Below are 17520 nucleotides of genomic sequence, written 5' to 3'. Positions count from 1 at the left end.
GATTTTGATTCTTGATGCGGGTAATTTTTTTATTACATCATCGGTGCGTGTATAAAAAAGGAAAAGAAAAGGTCGGTCTCACGATGGATGAAACTGGAGGGCCCTATGATGTTCGAATAATTCGGAGGAACGCTTTTTTTTTTTTCACTTTTGTGGAAGCCGGGTGGATAGTTTACTTCAACTTTCGAGGCAGTTTATATGAAAAACAAAAAATTCAGATAAATAATTAGTGAAGAGTTTTTTTTCGCTTACGAGTGGCGGAGTGAGTAATTTACTTCAACTTTAGGGGCAGTTTTGATGACAGTTAAAAAATCAGAGAAATAATTAACGAAGAGTTTTTTTTCACTTACAGATGGCACGGGAGGGTAATTTACTTTAATTTTATAGCCAACTTAGGGTAGGTGGAGGGACCAAAAAATAAAATAAAATGCACTGTTCTTTAATATTATTAAATATAGATGTTCATATGATGTAAAAAATGGGTATAGATGTTTATATGCTATTTGACTGTAAAACAACGACCTTTACATTGGTAGAACGACCGTTTTGAAAAAGAAAATTATGATAATGTAGATGATTCGGCGATGATATTTTGATATTGCATACACATAAATAGACACATAATATTATAGGGCGCACTACGCCTCGGCAACCGTTAGATCAGGCGACATCCAACGACGCAATCTCGTCCTTACTATTGCAACAAAAACAGTGTTGCGGAACCTTTTGCCACAAATCTCATGTTGCAGAAAATATTTGCAACGGAGGTTGCGTTGTAGATTTTGTTTTCAGCTTTGCAACATAGATGATGTCCCGGAAAAGGCTTTTACAACATGGATGATGTTGCAGATTTTTTTCATTAAAACATGTTGCAGCAGAAGCACTACCGTCGTTGTCGTCGCCGTTTTGCAACTCGTCGTTGTTGCAGAAATTCGCCGGCGCGTGGCCGCATGGCCTGGCAGGCACACACGGCTTCCGCTGCACGAGGCCGAGCCGGCGGTGTCGTGATGCTGATTCTGCACCCGCTTCGTCGCCGGCGACGAAAACCTCTTGCTGGGCTCGCACCGCGGTGGAGGCGGCAAGGGGAACGCACGCCGTCCGCCTGGGAAGGTTGTGTTGTGGTCGCGGTCCCTCCTGGATGAGGCTCTTCCCTGCTAGTACCTAGGTAGCATCGACGGCGACCGCTCAGGCCCAGCCAGGCGACCACCCTGGTCGCTCTGCCATGGTCGGGAAGGCCACCGTTGACGGAGTTGTGTCTTCGTTGCCCTTCCTCATGCCTACCTTCTAGTGGTTCTGCAACATAGCATTTGTTGCAGTTTGCTTTCTGAAACAGGTGATGAGTTGCAAGAAATGAAAGTAGGTTACAAAACGCATTTTTGACCAGCGTTACAGGGAAGATAAGAGCAACTCTAGCAGACCCTGCATCCTCCTGACCCGCAAAACGTTTTTGCAGTTCGCGGAAAAACGCCTTTGCGGGCCAGCGCGGACGGCCGCAGATGCAGACCCCGCATAATGGACCCGTAAAAAAGGATATTCCCTGAATATGCTTTTTTACGGGTTGGGATTGCGGCGTCTGATCTGGCCCAGCTCCTCCCGGCCCGCAAAACTTAAATTTGCAATTTAATTTGATCTAGCATATTGCATTGCTTTGCTTTATTGACAACATTGGATACAAAAGACATCACCAAATCTTTGCTAGAATAGCAAGACCAAAGAAAACAAGAACTACAAGTATGTATTTTAGAAGATTTCCAACTTTCATAACTGCTCCCACTAGTTGGACTAATATCTTCTCCATGCATTCGTTGTTGATCTGTGGATTCTTGATTTTGCATTCTTCTTTCTTCATCTTTGGTTCGGAAGAAGTAGATGTTGCTTCCCCTCTAGTTGCACATGCAGCCGCATCATTGCTTTCGATTCTACTAAGGAGTGCACTAACATCTATTAAGTTTCTTTCTATCAACAAATCAATGTATTGACCTTCCCAAAACCAAAATGAGCATCCATTGTCCTACACAAAAGAATGAGCAAGCTTGAAGTGAGCTACCGCAGTTGAACTAAAGAATGAACTATGAAACGAGCTACCGCAAGTGCACGTACCCCGTTGTTTTCGCATTTGAAGAACACCCATCCGAGGTGCTTCGGCGTGCCCGAAGTGAGCCGCAACACTTTCCGCGTGCAGTCGTCACACTCTATGAGCGGCATCGGCAAGCCACAAAGATGCTGCGCGAGCGCCGAGCCCGGTGGACGGCCGGACGAGTCCATGTCCGCAAACCTTCGGCGGCGGCGGGCGGACGAATCCGTACCTGCATGCGGCGATGCGCCCTTGCCTGGGCTGCGGGAGAGGCTCCCCGACCACTCCATCGCTTGGGGCAGCAACCGGCGGCCGGAAAAAGCCAAATCCGGCGGCCCGCCGACGCAGGGGGAGGGGGGAGGCCTCGTGCGCGTGGCGGCCTTCCGGCGTGCTCCTGCCGGCTGCGGTCGCCGGAATCTTGGGCGGCGGCCGGCGGCGGCGTGAGGGGGAGAGGAGAGGTGGTTGGTGGGAGAAAGCGCGGGATGAAATGTCCCGCACCAACTGCTTCCGCTTATATGCAGGGCACCGCAGCCGCGAGGGGTAAACCCGCGTTTTCCCGGGTTAGGCTCGGGATTTTGCCGCACCCCTTAAATTTTTTTGCGGACCGGGGCGGGATGCAGGGTCTGATCGGGCTGGTTTTTTCGCCCCAACCCGTATTTTGACGGTTATTTTACGGATCAGGGTGGAATACGGGGTCCGCTAGAGTTGCATGAAGGAGAGATAGGGACGTCCGTTTTTTTAGGTGCCCTTGGTATTCGTAGCGATGTCGATTAGCGCCGTGCAGTCTACCGGCAAGTGGGTGGAGAAATTGTTAAAGCAGAGCAAGCTGCGAGCCATCCAGGAGGTGGATGGCACCACCGTCGCCGTCGCCGCCGCCGCCGCGAGTGTGCGTGACCGGCGGCGGCGGGTTCATCGCCTCGTGGCTCGTCAAGCTGCTCCTCTCCCGGGGCTACGCCGTCCACGCCACGCTCCGCGACCCGAGTAAGCACGGCGCACCTGATCCGGCCGCTCCTCCTCTCCTCTTGCTGCCTACTTCGCCGATTGATAATGATTGGCGGGGGTGCTGTTTCAGGTGATCCGAAGAACGCGCATCTGATGCAGCTGGACGGCGCGGCGGAGAGCCTGAGCTTGTTCAAGGCCGACGTGCTCGACCGCGCCGCGCTGGCCGCCGCCGTCGCGGGTTGCCAGGGCGTCTTCCATGTCGCCTCCCCTGTGCCCGCGGAGAAGATCGTCGATCCTGAGGCTAGTACACATCTGTCGATTTTCACCTGGTTTCGTGGCCAATTTACCGTGTGTTGATGGTTCACAAAATTACACAGCTCCCATGATTTATTCGTTGTTCCACCATGGAGATGGAGTCTCTCTCATAGCAGTAGTACCGTCAGAAATATTTGCAATTGGATTTTGACTTGCTATTTTCTTTCATTTCTGGGTGCGAATCTAGCACTGCTGTCGATGTCGATATAATTATATGCAACAGGTGTGGAATAGGAGCTTATTAGATCAGCATTTTAATAAGTGCGCTCACCTAATAGAGTAATAGAGTGCGAACTAGGTGACTCACTGCTGTCAGAGACGATTACAAGTTGTTACTGCCTTACTGGCACTGTAAAATCTCGTTGATGTCGAATATTTGGAAACTGCAGATTCTTGATGGTCTATTACTAATGTTGTGCTAAATATAACCGTGCAGTCAGAAGTCATGGTGCCTGCCGTGAAGGGCACCTTAAATATTCTTGAAGTTTGTTCATCTCTGAAGGTTCAGAAAGTTGTGGTGGTGTCATCCACTGCTGCCGTTCATTATGATCCCAACTGGCCTCAGGGTAAACCCAAAGACGAGAGTTGCTGGTCGGACAGAAAAGTATGCAAGGATAATGAGGTTAGGAATGTTAGAATTAGAACTGTTAGCTGATAGAACAATGAAATTCAGTCACAACATACTTGCTCAAGCTAAGCCTGTTGATATAACAATGGAATTTAGTCCCAATGTGCTTGCTGAAGGTAAGCATATACGTTAATTTCTTTACATGAAGATCTGACATGCGATTTTTTGTTAATCCCTAACATACTAGGGTATTCATCATTAGTCAATAATTACTTGAGACTACAAAATGGTTGTGACATGTGAGGGCTTCCCTCAAAGCTTTGCATTTTTTGTTGGCAGATCTGGTATAGTCTTGCTGAAACTGTTGCTGAAGAGACAGTTTGGGAATATGCAGAGAAGTACAGGCTAAATGCTGTTGCAGTATGCCCTTGTATTGTTCTGGGGCCACAATTGCAATGTGCTGTCAATACTACAAGCGAACTCCTCCTCTATGTCATAACAGGTGCCCTCATTATTTCATTTTGTCCGTTCATATTGTTGGCGTGTTGGATTATCACTTATCTGACAAAACAAAATCATGTCTTTGGGTGGGCGAAATTCAGTAACCAGGCTCTCTTGGCAATGTAGGAATTTTGGAAGAATTGAAACCCTATAGAAAAATTTCCTATGTTTTTTTAGAAATTATTCCTATTTAGTCATAAAACGAATGTCGTTCTAGGAATATTACCAGAATGTGTTTTTTTGGACGTCCTATAGAATAACTGAATCTATGAAAAAAAATGAATGATTTCTTCCATGTGCTTAGATCTCATGGAAAAATTCTTCTTGGCCTTCTGTCTTCCTGGATTACTGTTATATTACTATGGATTTTTTTTGCAAATTCCTTCTTTTGCTGCATGATTTAGAAGCCATGACATACCAATCATACACTTACTTTTTCTGTATTTGGGATTTAGAATCTTGTCCTCTAAGGATGCCCTTAATTTCCCCCTCTGTAAGAACTACAAAACTCATCTGTGCTGTTGAACAAGGTTCTTAAATATGATTGGACTAATAATATCATGACAGTTAATAATGTCTTGTATTGCTTTATTCTGTTTGTACACTATTGTTTTACCTCATCCTGTTAACAGCGTGTTGGAGAACTACTTGTCTTTTAATTATTGATGACTTCTGGGAGTGCTGAAAATTTTATTACAGGAGGTCCTAATGCGTTGAATGACGTGCTGTGGCACATAGTCGATGTCCGTGATGTGGCCGATGCCCTGCTTCTGCTATACGAGAAACCCGAATCATCCGGGAGATATATCTGCGCACCAAATTACATTAGCACAAAGGCTTTGCTGGAGCTGCTAAAGAAGACGCACCCTGACTACAACTATGTGAAATGGTGGGTCTCTTCTCTTACCGTGTGTTCCTTGTATGTATCAAATGGCACATTTGCCCTGAACGGCCGTGCTTGTTCATATGGTTTGAACAATTCTCTCTCCGCTTTCTGCAGCAAGGCGGATGCGCAGCAGAACTCTCGTATCACGCCGATCTCGTCGGGAAAACTGAGTAATCTGGGCTGGAAGCCGAGGGCATTGGAGGAGACGCTCCTGGATAGCATCGAATACCACCGGAAGGCGGGAAATCTGCAGGGTGTGGAGGGACAGACCTACCGCCTTCCTGATATTTTCCGTCATTTTCAAGCTGCCGACGAATGAGTCGAGAGCGCAGAGCGGCAGTGGCCTGTGCTTTATAGTTATGTCATTGTCCTTGTGAGTGCTGAATATTGTGGGAAATAGTTAAGGATCTGCTGGGAAGTTGGTAGGAGACCAGAGAGAGTGAAGCTGCTCATTGCCTCGCCGTCGATTGGCTTTGGCAACACAACTTTTCGGTTCAGGATCGTATCTCCTGATCTTCTGCTGTGTTGTGTCCAGATCTCATTGATGAAGCAAACTGGATTACAAATGTTATTGTTCAGAACATTTTACCCTCGTCGATAATGAAGGGGTAGAACCCCGATTACATGAATGAAGCAAACTGTATCGCAAATGTTGTCTGAGGAGGCAAGTCGCTGCCGAGGTGGCCTGCAGTGTAGGATGCACACTTTGCCGCTCTGCTCCCTGTCCAGATGTGTGACCTCCCTGCATAGGAGGAGCGAGCCTAGCTCGGCTGGCGAGGTGGTGCTGACACGTCCCAACTCACCCACGATTTGAGTCTTGCAAACGTAGGGCGTCTTTGGCCCAGCTAGCATCCCTTCATCATATAGATAGGAGTAGTGGCATATGTTGCAAAATGGCGGATTCAGACATATTGTTGTAATACTTTGTAAGGTCCTCGAGAATAATCAATAAAGTGGCCGCATGCATCTCCCAGATGCAGAGGCTAGAGGTCATCCTCCTTTTCTAAAAAAAGGGCGTCTTTGATTCGTAAAAATTCTAAAAATGCGGGAATGTCATGCTCTTAATCCTATAGGATTTTGGTTTGTTTGTTTGCATCATAGGAAAAACAAAGGATTCTTTGAAAGAGGTTTGACTGGATGCTGGAAACCGTGAGATGTAGTACAAAGAAATTCTTAGGAAAAATTCATATAGAATTCAACCCTACAACTCAAACAATCAACATAGGAAAAATTCTTAAGGATTCTAATCCTCCAAAAACTCGGCGTAAAATCCTTGTGAAATCTAAAAAGAAATTTCAGTGCCATGTGTTTTAGTTGCCTGATCTCAAATGTTGAGACGGTCAGACTTGTTTTATTTGGTGAACTTGTGTAAAACTCGGTTTCGTTAATGAACCAGAGGGATTAACCCCTCTTTTGATTAAAAAAAGGGATTGCTAAATCTCAGTTTGAGACATAAGGAAGTCTCAGTCAATGATATATTACGCGAAAAAAGAAAGATATATTCGTGACATCTTACGCGGAGATTCATGTAAAAATCTCTTTTAATTTTTTCCTTTTTTTATATGTTCTGTCGCTTGACTGAGACTTTGTGTCGACTGAAATCTACCCACACCCTAAAAAAATGCTGGACATAGGGCGGGGTGGCATGCACAAGACAAGGGAATGGACAAACATGTTCGAAATCCAGGGTCGCGCAAGGGGAGGAACAACATGGGGGGGGGGGGGGACGAACCAGGGAGTGAGGGACGTTTGTAGATCGGCGATTGTCGGATGGTGAGTCGAGAGAACACGTCCACTGAGAGTGGCGGTGTATTTGCGGCGGAATATTAAGGTGGGCAGGTAAATCGTGAGCTAAAGTATTAGAATATGTGGTGGAGTTGAGAGAAATCATATTAATGTTTTCAAGTAAATCATGAGCTAACATACTAGATTATTTATATCATGTTGGAATGAACATGTATTGCCCTAGTTTCGAGCAAAGTGGATACCGGTTTGTTTTTCCCAAACGAAAAGAGCTCAACCCTCCTCTCTTCAAGTTTGAACTTCTTCTCCGCTGCCGCCATCAAGATGTTAAACCTTTCAGCCTTCTTTTTCTCCTTCATGTCGGAGTGTTGATCCATCATCTCTCAGTCTGCATCGTCGTACGCCGGCTCGTCCAGTCGACACATACCGGTGAACAGAGAGCGGGCAGCGAGCTGACCCACGCCCCTCGTTCGTGGCTGGACAAGTTGCACCGACGCCGAGTCTGCGAAATGGAGCCGTGCCGCCTTGACGTCAACACAATACGACACGTGCCTAATGGCCGATGCCGGGGATTGCCGACTGAGCTACTTGGCAACGTAGAAGTAGGGAGGCTAGAATTTTTTTGGACATGATGGCGATGGCGCCCCACGTCCTAGGCCCTCGCCCAGCCCCTGCACCCTTCTTTTTGCCGGCCGCCCCAACATTTGCCTTCGCATTGAGGCGGAGGGCTTGTCGTCTCATCGAGTTGACCTTCCGGGCGACCGCCTTCTCCGGATCCTCCAACTCTGCCGTCTTTGGCAGCTTTTCGTATAGGTCCATGCGGCGACGGAGGTGAAAAGGATGGTAATTGATGTGGAGAGAGGGGGGGTGGTAGTGGAGAGGGTGGAGAAGGGGAAGTTTTGCCAAGAAAACAATATGTCCACTCCAAATGCGCGGGCTCCACCTCAATTCTGCGTCGGAGATCGATCCAGACATTTACGGGTGATTTAAGGGTCTGTGTCGGAGATGCCCTTATGCCCTACCGGATGCCCCTTATAGTAGCGTGACCTTTCCCGATTAAGAAATTCAGGCACCTGCATCACCTAAAAATAGTCAAGACATTTCTTTTGTAGTGGAGTGGTTACCGCAAAGGGGAAATGGAACATGAAAGCGTGCCACGGCCCCACCTGTTCGCAACCCTAGCGACCAGCTTTTCTTCTTCCTTTCTTTCTTTCTTCATTCCTCTACCCGGTCGCCAGCACAACTCCAGGAATACATCCACAAACACATTCAACAACGGAAATAATAAATCCCGAATGTTCGGATTTTAAGCAAGGCAACCTGAACGTTTTTTGTGACAATTTTTTTGACGTGAGGTGACAAGTTTAATTGGCAAACATGGTAATTTTCTGACAAAAATGAACTAGGACAAAAGTTGCCAACTAAACTTGCCAACTCGCGTCAACTAAAGTTGCCATAGAAAACGTTCGGTTTGTCATGCTTAAAATCCGAACGTTCAAAATTTATCGTGGTCCTTCAGCAAACTAGCAAATCAAATTCATATTTACATCTAGCCTTTCTTCTAAAGAAAAGTGAGCATTAAGGGATATAAACTAATATTCGCTATTTTAAGGGCGGGTCATGTTGCAGAAATTTTTGCAATAACTTTTTTTTTGCAACAGAGGCCTTGTTTCAGTTTTTTTTTGTAACAGAGGTGTCATTGCAAATTTAATTTTTCTGCAACATAGATCTTGTTGTAGTACAGAGACCTTGCTGCGAAAACTCATCGTAGTGGAAGTGAGCAACGAGCAGCAGCCATGTTAACCGAAAGAAAGAAAAAAAGGACCGCTCGGTCAGGACACGCGTCGTACGGACAAGCCGGCGGATGCTCGCGTGTGATCAGCCGGTAGAAGCCAAGTGTTTTCCTGCTTTAAGCTGAATAAATACATGTACAAAATAGAAGATGTTCTCTTCAATCCATATTAGTAGAACAACAATAGGACGACATGCGGGAACGACTAGAATAGAAGAAGAGGTCTAGGTGCAAAAATAGAAAAATCGATTCTGGGCCGTCGGATGGATCATGCATGGTACAGATTGTACTGAGTGGAATCTGTGCGCACAATTGCCATTCGAGTCCCTCGCTCCTAACTATTTTCCTCCTGACACCCTTCTTCTTCGAATCCCTCAGCGGCAGCGCAAGCCCCTTCCAACCCTATCCCTTCGCCGCACCAGGCCGATGCCGCCGCCCGCTGACGCAGTGGCGAAGCCACCTTAGAGGCAGTGTAGTCAGTTGACTACACAGGTTTTTGGTAATACAAGCAAGAACTATGCAAAAAAGTAATTAGAAAATATTACAAATATGTGTATTTGACTACACAATTTTGTATTGACTACACAGAGTTTAAATCCTGGCTCCGCCACTGCGCCGACGATGATTGGCGAGCTCCTAGAGGATCTACTCCTTAGACAGTAGCCGCTGATACAGCACGCCGCCCGCCCGACTGCGAACCCCCATGCAACGGCGACGTAACCATGGCAACGGTGGTGAGTTCCACCAATCCTCAAGCTTTCTTCCCCCTCCCTCCTTCACAGAGTGTAGAGCCACCACACGGCTGACTTCCTTGCAGAAATTCCTCACTCCCCTTGCCCCTCGCCATTCTCTTTCTTCTGTGGTGCATCTGTTCTCCCTCGGATGGCCCCTCTTCTACCCCCTTGCTTGTTCTCTCATGAAATTCCCGCAAGCCGAGCCACCTCTCAAGCTCCAATCCCTTTCCTGGATGCACGAAATCTTGTCTCATTTTTCCTATATATATATTGCAGATCAATTTGGAGCTGTAGCCATTTTTTTGCGATAAAGCTGTAGACGAAATTTAGATGCCAAACCAGATCAAGTTTGAGGTAATGAGCATCATTCTGGTGTCATGGGAAAAAAATTCGTTAGATGCCAAACCAGATCAAGTATGCATGTTCATGATTTAGGATTAATTCTTCTTCCATGACACATGCCTTTCTCTTTTCTTGTTCACTTATATCTCTCAAGATGTTGTAGTTTTCTTGTTATTACAAGATATAATATAATGCATGCCATCACTAATCTGCATCAGTAGGATAGTCATAAAACCCCCTTTCTTGTTTGTCGTCGTTGCTACTTATGAAGTTATGCTTTTTAGATAATTGTTGAAACCTGTAATCTGCTGACAGGGCCGTACCTCCTAAACACGGGGCCCAGTGCGAAATCAAAATTTAGACCCATGTGTACAAAGCCTATAACATTTTTTATTAAGGTATAACCCTAGTACATTCCTGAAATAAAGGTAATCACTAGTACAGTTGTACAATTTTCTTAGAGTTAGTCTTAGGCAGGCCATAAGGAGCTCCAGTGAATGTTTTTTATTCTTGAGAAGGTGCAGGAGGCGGGAGTTGGGCCTGGAGTGGTTCCGTGGTTGACTTGGAGTCTAGCAGCCAGCCGCTTAGTCCATTTTTACTTTGATGTCTACTGGTCCATTAGTCTTTAATTCCTAAAGCTGTACGTAGAAAAAATGGGGGCCCTGTGCAGCTCCACAGGTTGCACATGTGAATGTACAGCCCTGTCCGCTGATCTTAGCTCTATACATGGATGTTCAGGCAGTCATTCTGTGTGGATCTGTAAGCCATGTTAAAATTTTGTCAAGGCACCAGATCAATTCTTTTGCAAGCTAGTGTGTTTGCAAATAATCTTGCAAGATATTTTTCATACAAGATGACCTAGCGGAGTACCCAAATAAAAACTATTGAGCTCTTTTCAGTAAAAAGTACTATAGTGATGATGTTATGGTAAGTGTAGAAAAACATACATATTTGTTAATGCTTCACAATGTCAGGAATAGACATTGTGATGTGTCTATTATTATACTTGGTACATGGTTCACTGGTTATATTAGGAAGAGTCTCTGCTAATATTGTTCTTGTCAAACTCATGACCAGTTTTGAGTGATTAAAATGTCCAATGGCTTCGAGGGTTCAACACATCATTTTATCGTACGATATGCTCTTTTCTTATTTGTACATACAATAGGCTATTTGAAAGTGCCAAGGTTTTATAAAGGATGGATTTCTAATAGCACAATTAAATAATTATATTGCCTAATTTTGCCGGTTGTGGCGAATCTCTAGAATGCACTAGAGTGGTTTTTCCTATACAAGATAAATAATGTTTATATAATTTGTTAATTATTGGTAAGTTAGGATTATCCACAAAATAGTTGGCTTGTCCGTGAATTCCAGCATAGAAACATACTTTTGTATTTGTGATGAATGCGATTTCTTCTCCATTTTTCCTTCCGTGTGGTATGTGCATGAAACACTGTCAGATGATGTTGTTAATGCATTTGTTCAGCTCATGATTAAAAAGTTTTAAGTATGAATGTACGACACATACACGGACTTGCACTAACTGAATCATATTTGCTCCGTCCGATCTCTCCCAGGACAAGAAGCTTGATGAACAAGAAGCATTGCATCTAGAGGCAACTGTCGTGTGCCATCAAGATATCAACGTTGATGCACTTTTTAATGGCAATTCTTGTTGAGCGATGATTATTATACTCCTTCAGACTTAGCCTTGCCCGTTATGTACCAAAGCTGATGCAATTTTCACTAGCAAGGCTTGTTGATCCTGTGATGGTATTTATAACTTGATATGAATGTCTTCTTTTGTTATGTCTGGGATGTTCCACTTTGACATGTACTAAACAAATTAGTATTTGTGCCTGGAATGGTCCATTTTAACATAAAGTGCCTGTGCCTATGAGGGTGGCTTAATTTTTGTCATGTACTCGAATATCTTTGAAAAATGTTGACATACTCTTGAGTGACCATCATGTTCTAGTTTCTTGCATAATTAGTTTATATGGTAGAACCCACTATATTGTACTTAATAGAGGTGCAAAGGGAAGGAGCATGAATGAACGCTGTGAAGATATGGCATTTGTTTTTGTCAGAAGATATGGCATTCTTACTAGTAAGAACAGAATGTTTGGACATGAAAAAGTAGAGGTAGTTACTGCAAAAGTCTGTTTTACATCTAACTACTAGAAAGGGGGTTTTCATAAAATGCACATTAAGTGGCCTAGGATCCCTCCACTTGAATCTGTACCATCCACACAGGATCAGACGGCCCAGATTCATTTTTCTATTTTTGCACCACAAGCTGTGATTCTATTGTAGTCGCTCCCACGACATGTCAACACAATGCGCGTGCACGAGGACGTGCGTAGTGCATGGCTGGTAACAAACAGAAAGCACCCGAGGCATTTTGGCACCAATCAGCCGGCGACGAAAGCGCGCGGCGCGATGATTCCAATGCGGACGGCACCCAATCTGCTCGTTGTTCGTCTCTACCCTGGTCGCGAGTGGTCTTTGTTAGGTCTCGGCATGATCTTTTGATGTCGATTTGCGCCGTGGAGTCTACCGGCCGGCAAGTGGGTGACAAAGTGCCAAGTCGGCAAAGCTGCGACAGAGACATAAAGAGCCGACGACGCGGCAGCAAGCCATCCCGTAGGTGAAGGACGAGGAGGATGGCACCACCGCGGCGCGTGTGCGTGACCGGCGGCGGCGGGTACATCGCCTCGTGGCTCGTCAAGCTACTCCTCTCCCGGGGCTACGCCGTCCACGCCACCGTCCGCGACCCATGTACGTGCGCCGCGTCCGATCTGATTCTCCGGCGTCCTCGCCTCTCCTCTCCGTCCTGCTCGCACCTCGCCGGTTGACGTCCGAATGTTTGGTTCAGGTGATTCCAAGAACGCGCATCTTATGCAGCTGGACGGGGCGGCGGAGAACCTGCGGCTGTTCAAGGCAGACGTGCTCGACAGCGCCGCGCTGGCCGCCGCCGTCGAGGGGTGCGAGGGCGTCTTCCATGTCGCCTCCCCCGTCCCTGCGGATAAGATCGTCGATCCTGAGGCTAGTGCACATCTGTCCATATCATTACCAGTTCACGGTGTAGCTTTAGGGAATTGTTCAACTGAATTTTGGATTTCTGTTCTTCCTTTAACTGTCGATGCAGAGATTAATTTACCATCTATACCTCCACTTATGTATTTTATGCGATTCTTCTAAGAAGTGTGCTCAGTAATTTTCTAGAGTCTCCTAGGACTTACTGCTGCTGAGACAATTACAACTTGTTATTGGAATTGTACAATCCTTATGACTGTTTCTAATTTTGTGCTAAATTTAACTGTGCAGTCAGAAGTGATGGTGCCTGCCGTCAAGGGCACTGTAAATATTCTTGAAGTTTGTTCATCTATGAAGGTTCAGAAAGCTGTGGTGGTGTCATCCACTTCTTCTGTTCATTTTAACCCCAGCTGGCCTCAGGGTAAACCCAAGGATGAGAGTTGCTGGTCGGACAAAAAAGTGTGCGCACAACATGAGGTTAGTAATGTTTGAAGTTAGCACTGATAATAACCAAATTGCAACGTACAATGTGATATAAGTGGCGTATTAAGCAAGAGTATCTTATGGTTTCTTTACATAATAAAAATTTGGTATGTCAATTTTCTTTGCTGGTTCATGACATGTTCATTTCTTCAAACTACCAACTGTTGCTCCATGCGAGGACTAATTAAAACCCTTTACAACTTCTGTTGGCAGCTCTGGTACTGTCTTGCTAAAACTGTTGCTGAAGAGACGGCTTGGGAATATGCAGAAAAGAATGGGCTCAATGTTGTTACAATATGCCCTTGTATTGTTTTTGGACCACAACTACAGCCTGTTGTCAACACCAGCAGCGAACTTCTCGTCTATGTTCTAAAAGGTTGCCTCGTTATCTCCTGTTCTCGTCCATTTCTTCTTGTTATTTGTAGCTATATTACTTTGCTGTTGGTAGCTGCATTACTTATCCGACGAGCATGCCATGTCTTTGGGTGTGCAAAATTCATTAACCACCTGCCAAGCCCTCCGAATCGGAGTGTTGGAATTTTTTTGAAGGATTCTATTCTTGTAGCACAGTTTCCTATGCAGTCATTTGAAACAATTTTGACAATTTTGTTGTGGCTGCTGAAATTCTGTCAATATCACTTCAGGAGGTCCTAATGCGATGAACGACATGCTGTGGCACATAGTCGATGTCCGTGATGTGGCCGATGCTTTGCTTCTGGTATACGAGAAACCAGAATCATCCGGGAGATATATCAGCGCACCAAACTACATTACCACAAAAGCCATTCTGGACTTGCTGAAGAAGACGTACCCTGACTACAATTATGTAAACTGGTGGGTATCTTCACTTATCGAATGTCACCTCTTTTTTTTTCCTGAATGACCATGCTTGTTTACAAGGTTTGAACAGCTATCTTTGATTTTTGCAGCAAGGCTGAGGTGGATCATAACTCTCCTATCACCCCAATCTCGTCTGCAAAACTGAGGAATCTGGGCTGGAAGCCTAGGGAATTGGAGGAGACGCTCCTGGATAGCATCGAATACTACCGGAAGACCGGAATTCTGCAGGATGGCGAGGAAGAGGGACACGCTTGCCGCCTTCCTGATCTCTTCCGGTTTTTTCATGCCGCCGAGGAATGAATCGAGCGTGGCATTGGCGGTGCCAGTGCTCCTAATCCTAGATATGCCATTGTGCATGTGATGTTGCTGAATATCTAATGACGTTATATTGTAATGACAAAGCTGTCAATCTTCAAGGGAGGGGGTGCCTCGTTTCACCACCGTGATCTCATGATGTGAATATTGACGCGAGTGGAGACCGATAGATCTGCTGGGTAGGTAGCCTATTCCTTGTGCGCCTTGTCAACGAATAACCGCGATGATGCTGTGTCAAGATCTCTGAATCTTGTCCCTGCAAGTGTTGAAAACTTCAGTTACGTCGCGTGCCGTTTCGTCAGGTTATGTTTGGCCTCCTCCGTCGATCTCCTATCCAACCGTCTACACTTCACCATACAGCTTGGCACCAGGGTGATGTCGTGTTCGACGTTGATCTCCGATCGGACGGCTCCTATCCTCTCTTGGGTTGCTGTTTGAAATCCGACAACGGGCACTGTCTACTTTATGCTTTTAGCTTACTTTCTTTCACCTGTAATGGCTATAAAAGCCGCAGATCTGGCCGATAAGCCACCAACTATTTGTACTGGGTTAAAACCCTAGCTGCCGTGTCCTGTCTGGCCTCTTATATGCGCCTCTGTGTGTGGCAAGAACCCTAGAAATCGACTGAATAAATCGCTTGTTTCAATGTCTGGAATTTCATATCTATATGATTTCGAGTTCAGGTAACTCTAAACCTCACGTGCTGGTTTCATTTCTACGAAATGGAACCGGGGCGGGCACCCTCCCCCCCCTTCCATATCTTTTTTTAGTGGCCCCTTCCCTATATATCTACCTAAAAATAAATGGCGTTAATTCTTCTGGCAGTACGTCACGGAATTTGCCCCCAAAGTTTTAAAATATTACCCACTAATGCCACCTGTAACTGAGAAAAAAAACGTTGTACACAGGGGAATCCCCCGCCCGGGACGGCCCATGCGGTAGTAGCCTCCTATACTGCGTTATGCGCGCTGCAAGAAAACGCAGCACGCCTGTTTGGGCCGGCCCATGTCTGGGCAGCCTGTTTTTTAAACTTCTTTTTTATTTTTCTTTTCTCATTTCCGTTTTCATTTTTTCTACTTTAAATAATTTTGGACTTCAAAAAAGTTCCGAAATTTTTAGAAAGGGATTTTTAAATATATTTGTAATAAATCATAAAATGTTTGTGGATCAAAAATATTTGCAATTTTGTAAAACAATGTTTGCTTATTCAAAAAAATGTTCGAAAACTTGAAAACAAATGTTCGGGAAATAAAAAATCATGATTTTTAAAAAATTTCATGTATGAAAAAATGTTTATGAAATTGAAGAAATTTCGGCAATTCAAGAAATGTTCACGAATGGAAAAATACCCTAAAAATTTAAAAACTGTTCATGACTTACAAAATAATTTATTCATTCAGAAAATGTTCGCTGATTTAAAAAATGATCATGCAATTAAAAAAGGTTCGTAAATCAAAAAATGTTTGTGAATTTCAAATTGTTCCTCCAATTTCCGAAAAAATGTTCATCGATTCTAGGAATGTTCGTCGATTCAAGAAAATTGTTTAAAAAATTTCTTAAGTTTAAAAAAAATTATTTGCAAATAGTATAAAATGATCACAAAATCAAAAAATGTTCTTGATTTTATAAACTGTTCATATATTTGTAAAAGTGTTCACGAATTTGAAAAATATTCATGATTTCAAATATGTTCACGAGTTTAAAAAAATGTTCAGGATCAAAAATTGTTGATGATTCATGAAATTGAGAGTGATAGTGTATCTCGGTGATGCAGCGAAATATGGTCATGGCCTTTGGATATTATGAAATTTTTTCTCGTTGCAACGCACAGACCCTTTTGCTAATCTCTAAATTAAACATATACTACCTCCAAAAAGCTAGGGTTCTCTGCCTCCCGCCGGCGCCGTCACCGGTCCGCCCTGTCTTCGATGGCCTTAGGGCCATGGAGACGGAGTGGATCTCGGTCCTTACCGGTGGGAGGGCTCCGTTTTTAGATCTTTTTTCGAGGTTTGTTAGGGTTTGTGTCCTGCTCAGAAAGGCGAGACGGCAACGACTCCCTGAAGATGGAATGAAGGTCTCCCCGTCTAGCCTCCGTTCCGGTGATGCGTCCAGCATCATCTGTGGGTATGTGGAGGTGTGTCTCCGGCGGATCTGTCTTAGGTGGATTTTCTCGGATTTGTTCGTCGTTCGTCTTCGTTCGTGTGTCTTCAGGTTGGATTCTTTCGATCTACACTCTTCATTCGCGGCGGTTGTTGCTCTGGTGCCTTGGTTTTTTGGGGCCTCAACACGACGACTTCCCGACTGTCTACTACAACAAGGTTTGCCTGGCTCTAGCGAGGGAGGATCGATGACAGCGGCACGCCTTCGGCTCGCTTCAATGCTTGTAGTCGTCGCTAGATGGTCTACGGATTTGGATGTAATTTTTATTATTTCTAGTGTTCGTTGTACTATCATGATTGAAAATGAATAGATTGTAAGTTTTTCTAAAAAAACAAATACTACCTCCGCACTAAACTAGCCTAAAAAGATCTCTTACATTTTGATACGGAGATAGTACGCATCCATCTCATTCAGCCATCACAACAGGTATCATATGGGTTCCATTTCATTTCGCACAAAAGAATAAAATAAAAGAATATGACCATCCATTTCATTCGGACGCACGGCGGCTAGTATTATGTTCTTCCCATAACCATATCCTCAGTGGTCAGAGCGATAGCCGGTTCTTTGTGGATGCAACGGAAAAAGTCCGAGCATTGTTGCTGCTGGGACACTCCATACACTGGCACTACAGCTTACAGGCATTAGACCATAAAAACGAAGCCCTGTCAGCACAGCCGACTCCCTGATCACCAAGTCAGATGGAAGCGATGTCGAAGCCGGCAAGGACGCGTAGCTGAGGGGTTGTTTGGTTCTAAGAGCATATCCCTAGTAGATCCTGCA

At 44.9% G+C, this 17520-nt stretch overlaps 2 protein-coding genes across 2 annotated transcripts; both read left to right on the top strand.

Moving 5' to 3' along the window:
* Positions 1-2814: 2814 nt before the first annotated feature.
* LOC109763257 (cinnamoyl-CoA reductase 1) lies at positions 2815-5924 on the top strand. The gene is made up of 6 exons (XM_020322103.4): positions 2815-3055; positions 3147-3316; positions 3768-3953; positions 4239-4401; positions 5100-5289; positions 5401-5924. Exons 1-6 carry the CDS (start codon positions 2923-2925, stop codon positions 5603-5605), a joined length of 1047 nt encoding a protein of 348 aa, XP_020177692.1. The 5' UTR covers positions 2815-2922; the 3' UTR covers positions 5606-5924.
* A 6489-nt stretch (positions 5925-12413) lies between these two features.
* LOC109763258 (phenylacetaldehyde reductase) lies at positions 12414-14702 on the top strand. The gene is made up of 6 exons (XM_020322104.4): positions 12414-12681; positions 12779-12948; positions 13231-13416; positions 13636-13798; positions 14067-14256; positions 14352-14702. The coding sequence occupies exons 1-6, from the start codon at positions 12567-12569 to the stop codon at positions 14560-14562; spliced, it is 1035 nt and encodes a 344-aa protein (XP_020177693.1). The 5' UTR covers positions 12414-12566; the 3' UTR covers positions 14563-14702.
* The last annotated feature ends 2818 nt before the right edge of the window (positions 14703-17520 follow it).

This window comes from Aegilops tauschii, chromosome 5 (assembly GCF_002575655.3).
Source record: "Aegilops tauschii subsp. strangulata cultivar AL8/78 chromosome 5, Aet v6.0, whole genome shotgun sequence".
Taxonomy (NCBI): domain Eukaryota; kingdom Viridiplantae; phylum Streptophyta; class Magnoliopsida; order Poales; family Poaceae; genus Aegilops; species Aegilops tauschii.
This window is presented reverse-complemented; position numbering and strand designations above follow the sequence as displayed.

What these genes read in the sequence shown, in the direction of transcription:
- LOC109763258 (XM_020322104.4), top strand. Translation starts at nt 12,567, where the DNA reads ATGGCACCACCGCGGCGCGTGTGCGTGACCGGCGGCGGCGGGTACATC. An exon ending in CGCCACCGTCCGCGACCCAT is followed by an intron (nt 12,682 to 12,778) that starts GTACGTGCGCCG and finishes TGTTTGGTTCAG; the next exon opens with GTGATTCCAAGAACGCGCAT. An exon ending in TCTCGTCTATGTTCTAAAAG is followed by an intron (nt 13,799 to 14,066) that starts GTTGCCTCGTTA and finishes ATATCACTTCAG; the next exon opens with GAGGTCCTAATGCGATGAAC.
- LOC109763257 (XM_020322103.4), top strand. Translation starts at nt 2,923, where the DNA reads ATGGCACCACCGTCGCCGTCGCCGCCGCCGCCGCGAGTGTGCGTGACC. An exon ending in AGAAGATCGTCGATCCTGAG is followed by an intron (nt 3,317 to 3,767) that starts GCTAGTACACAT and finishes ATAACCGTGCAG; the next exon opens with TCAGAAGTCATGGTGCCTGC. An exon ending in CCTCCTCTATGTCATAACAG is followed by an intron (nt 4,402 to 5,099) that starts GTGCCCTCATTA and finishes ATTTTATTACAG; the next exon opens with GAGGTCCTAATGCGTTGAAT.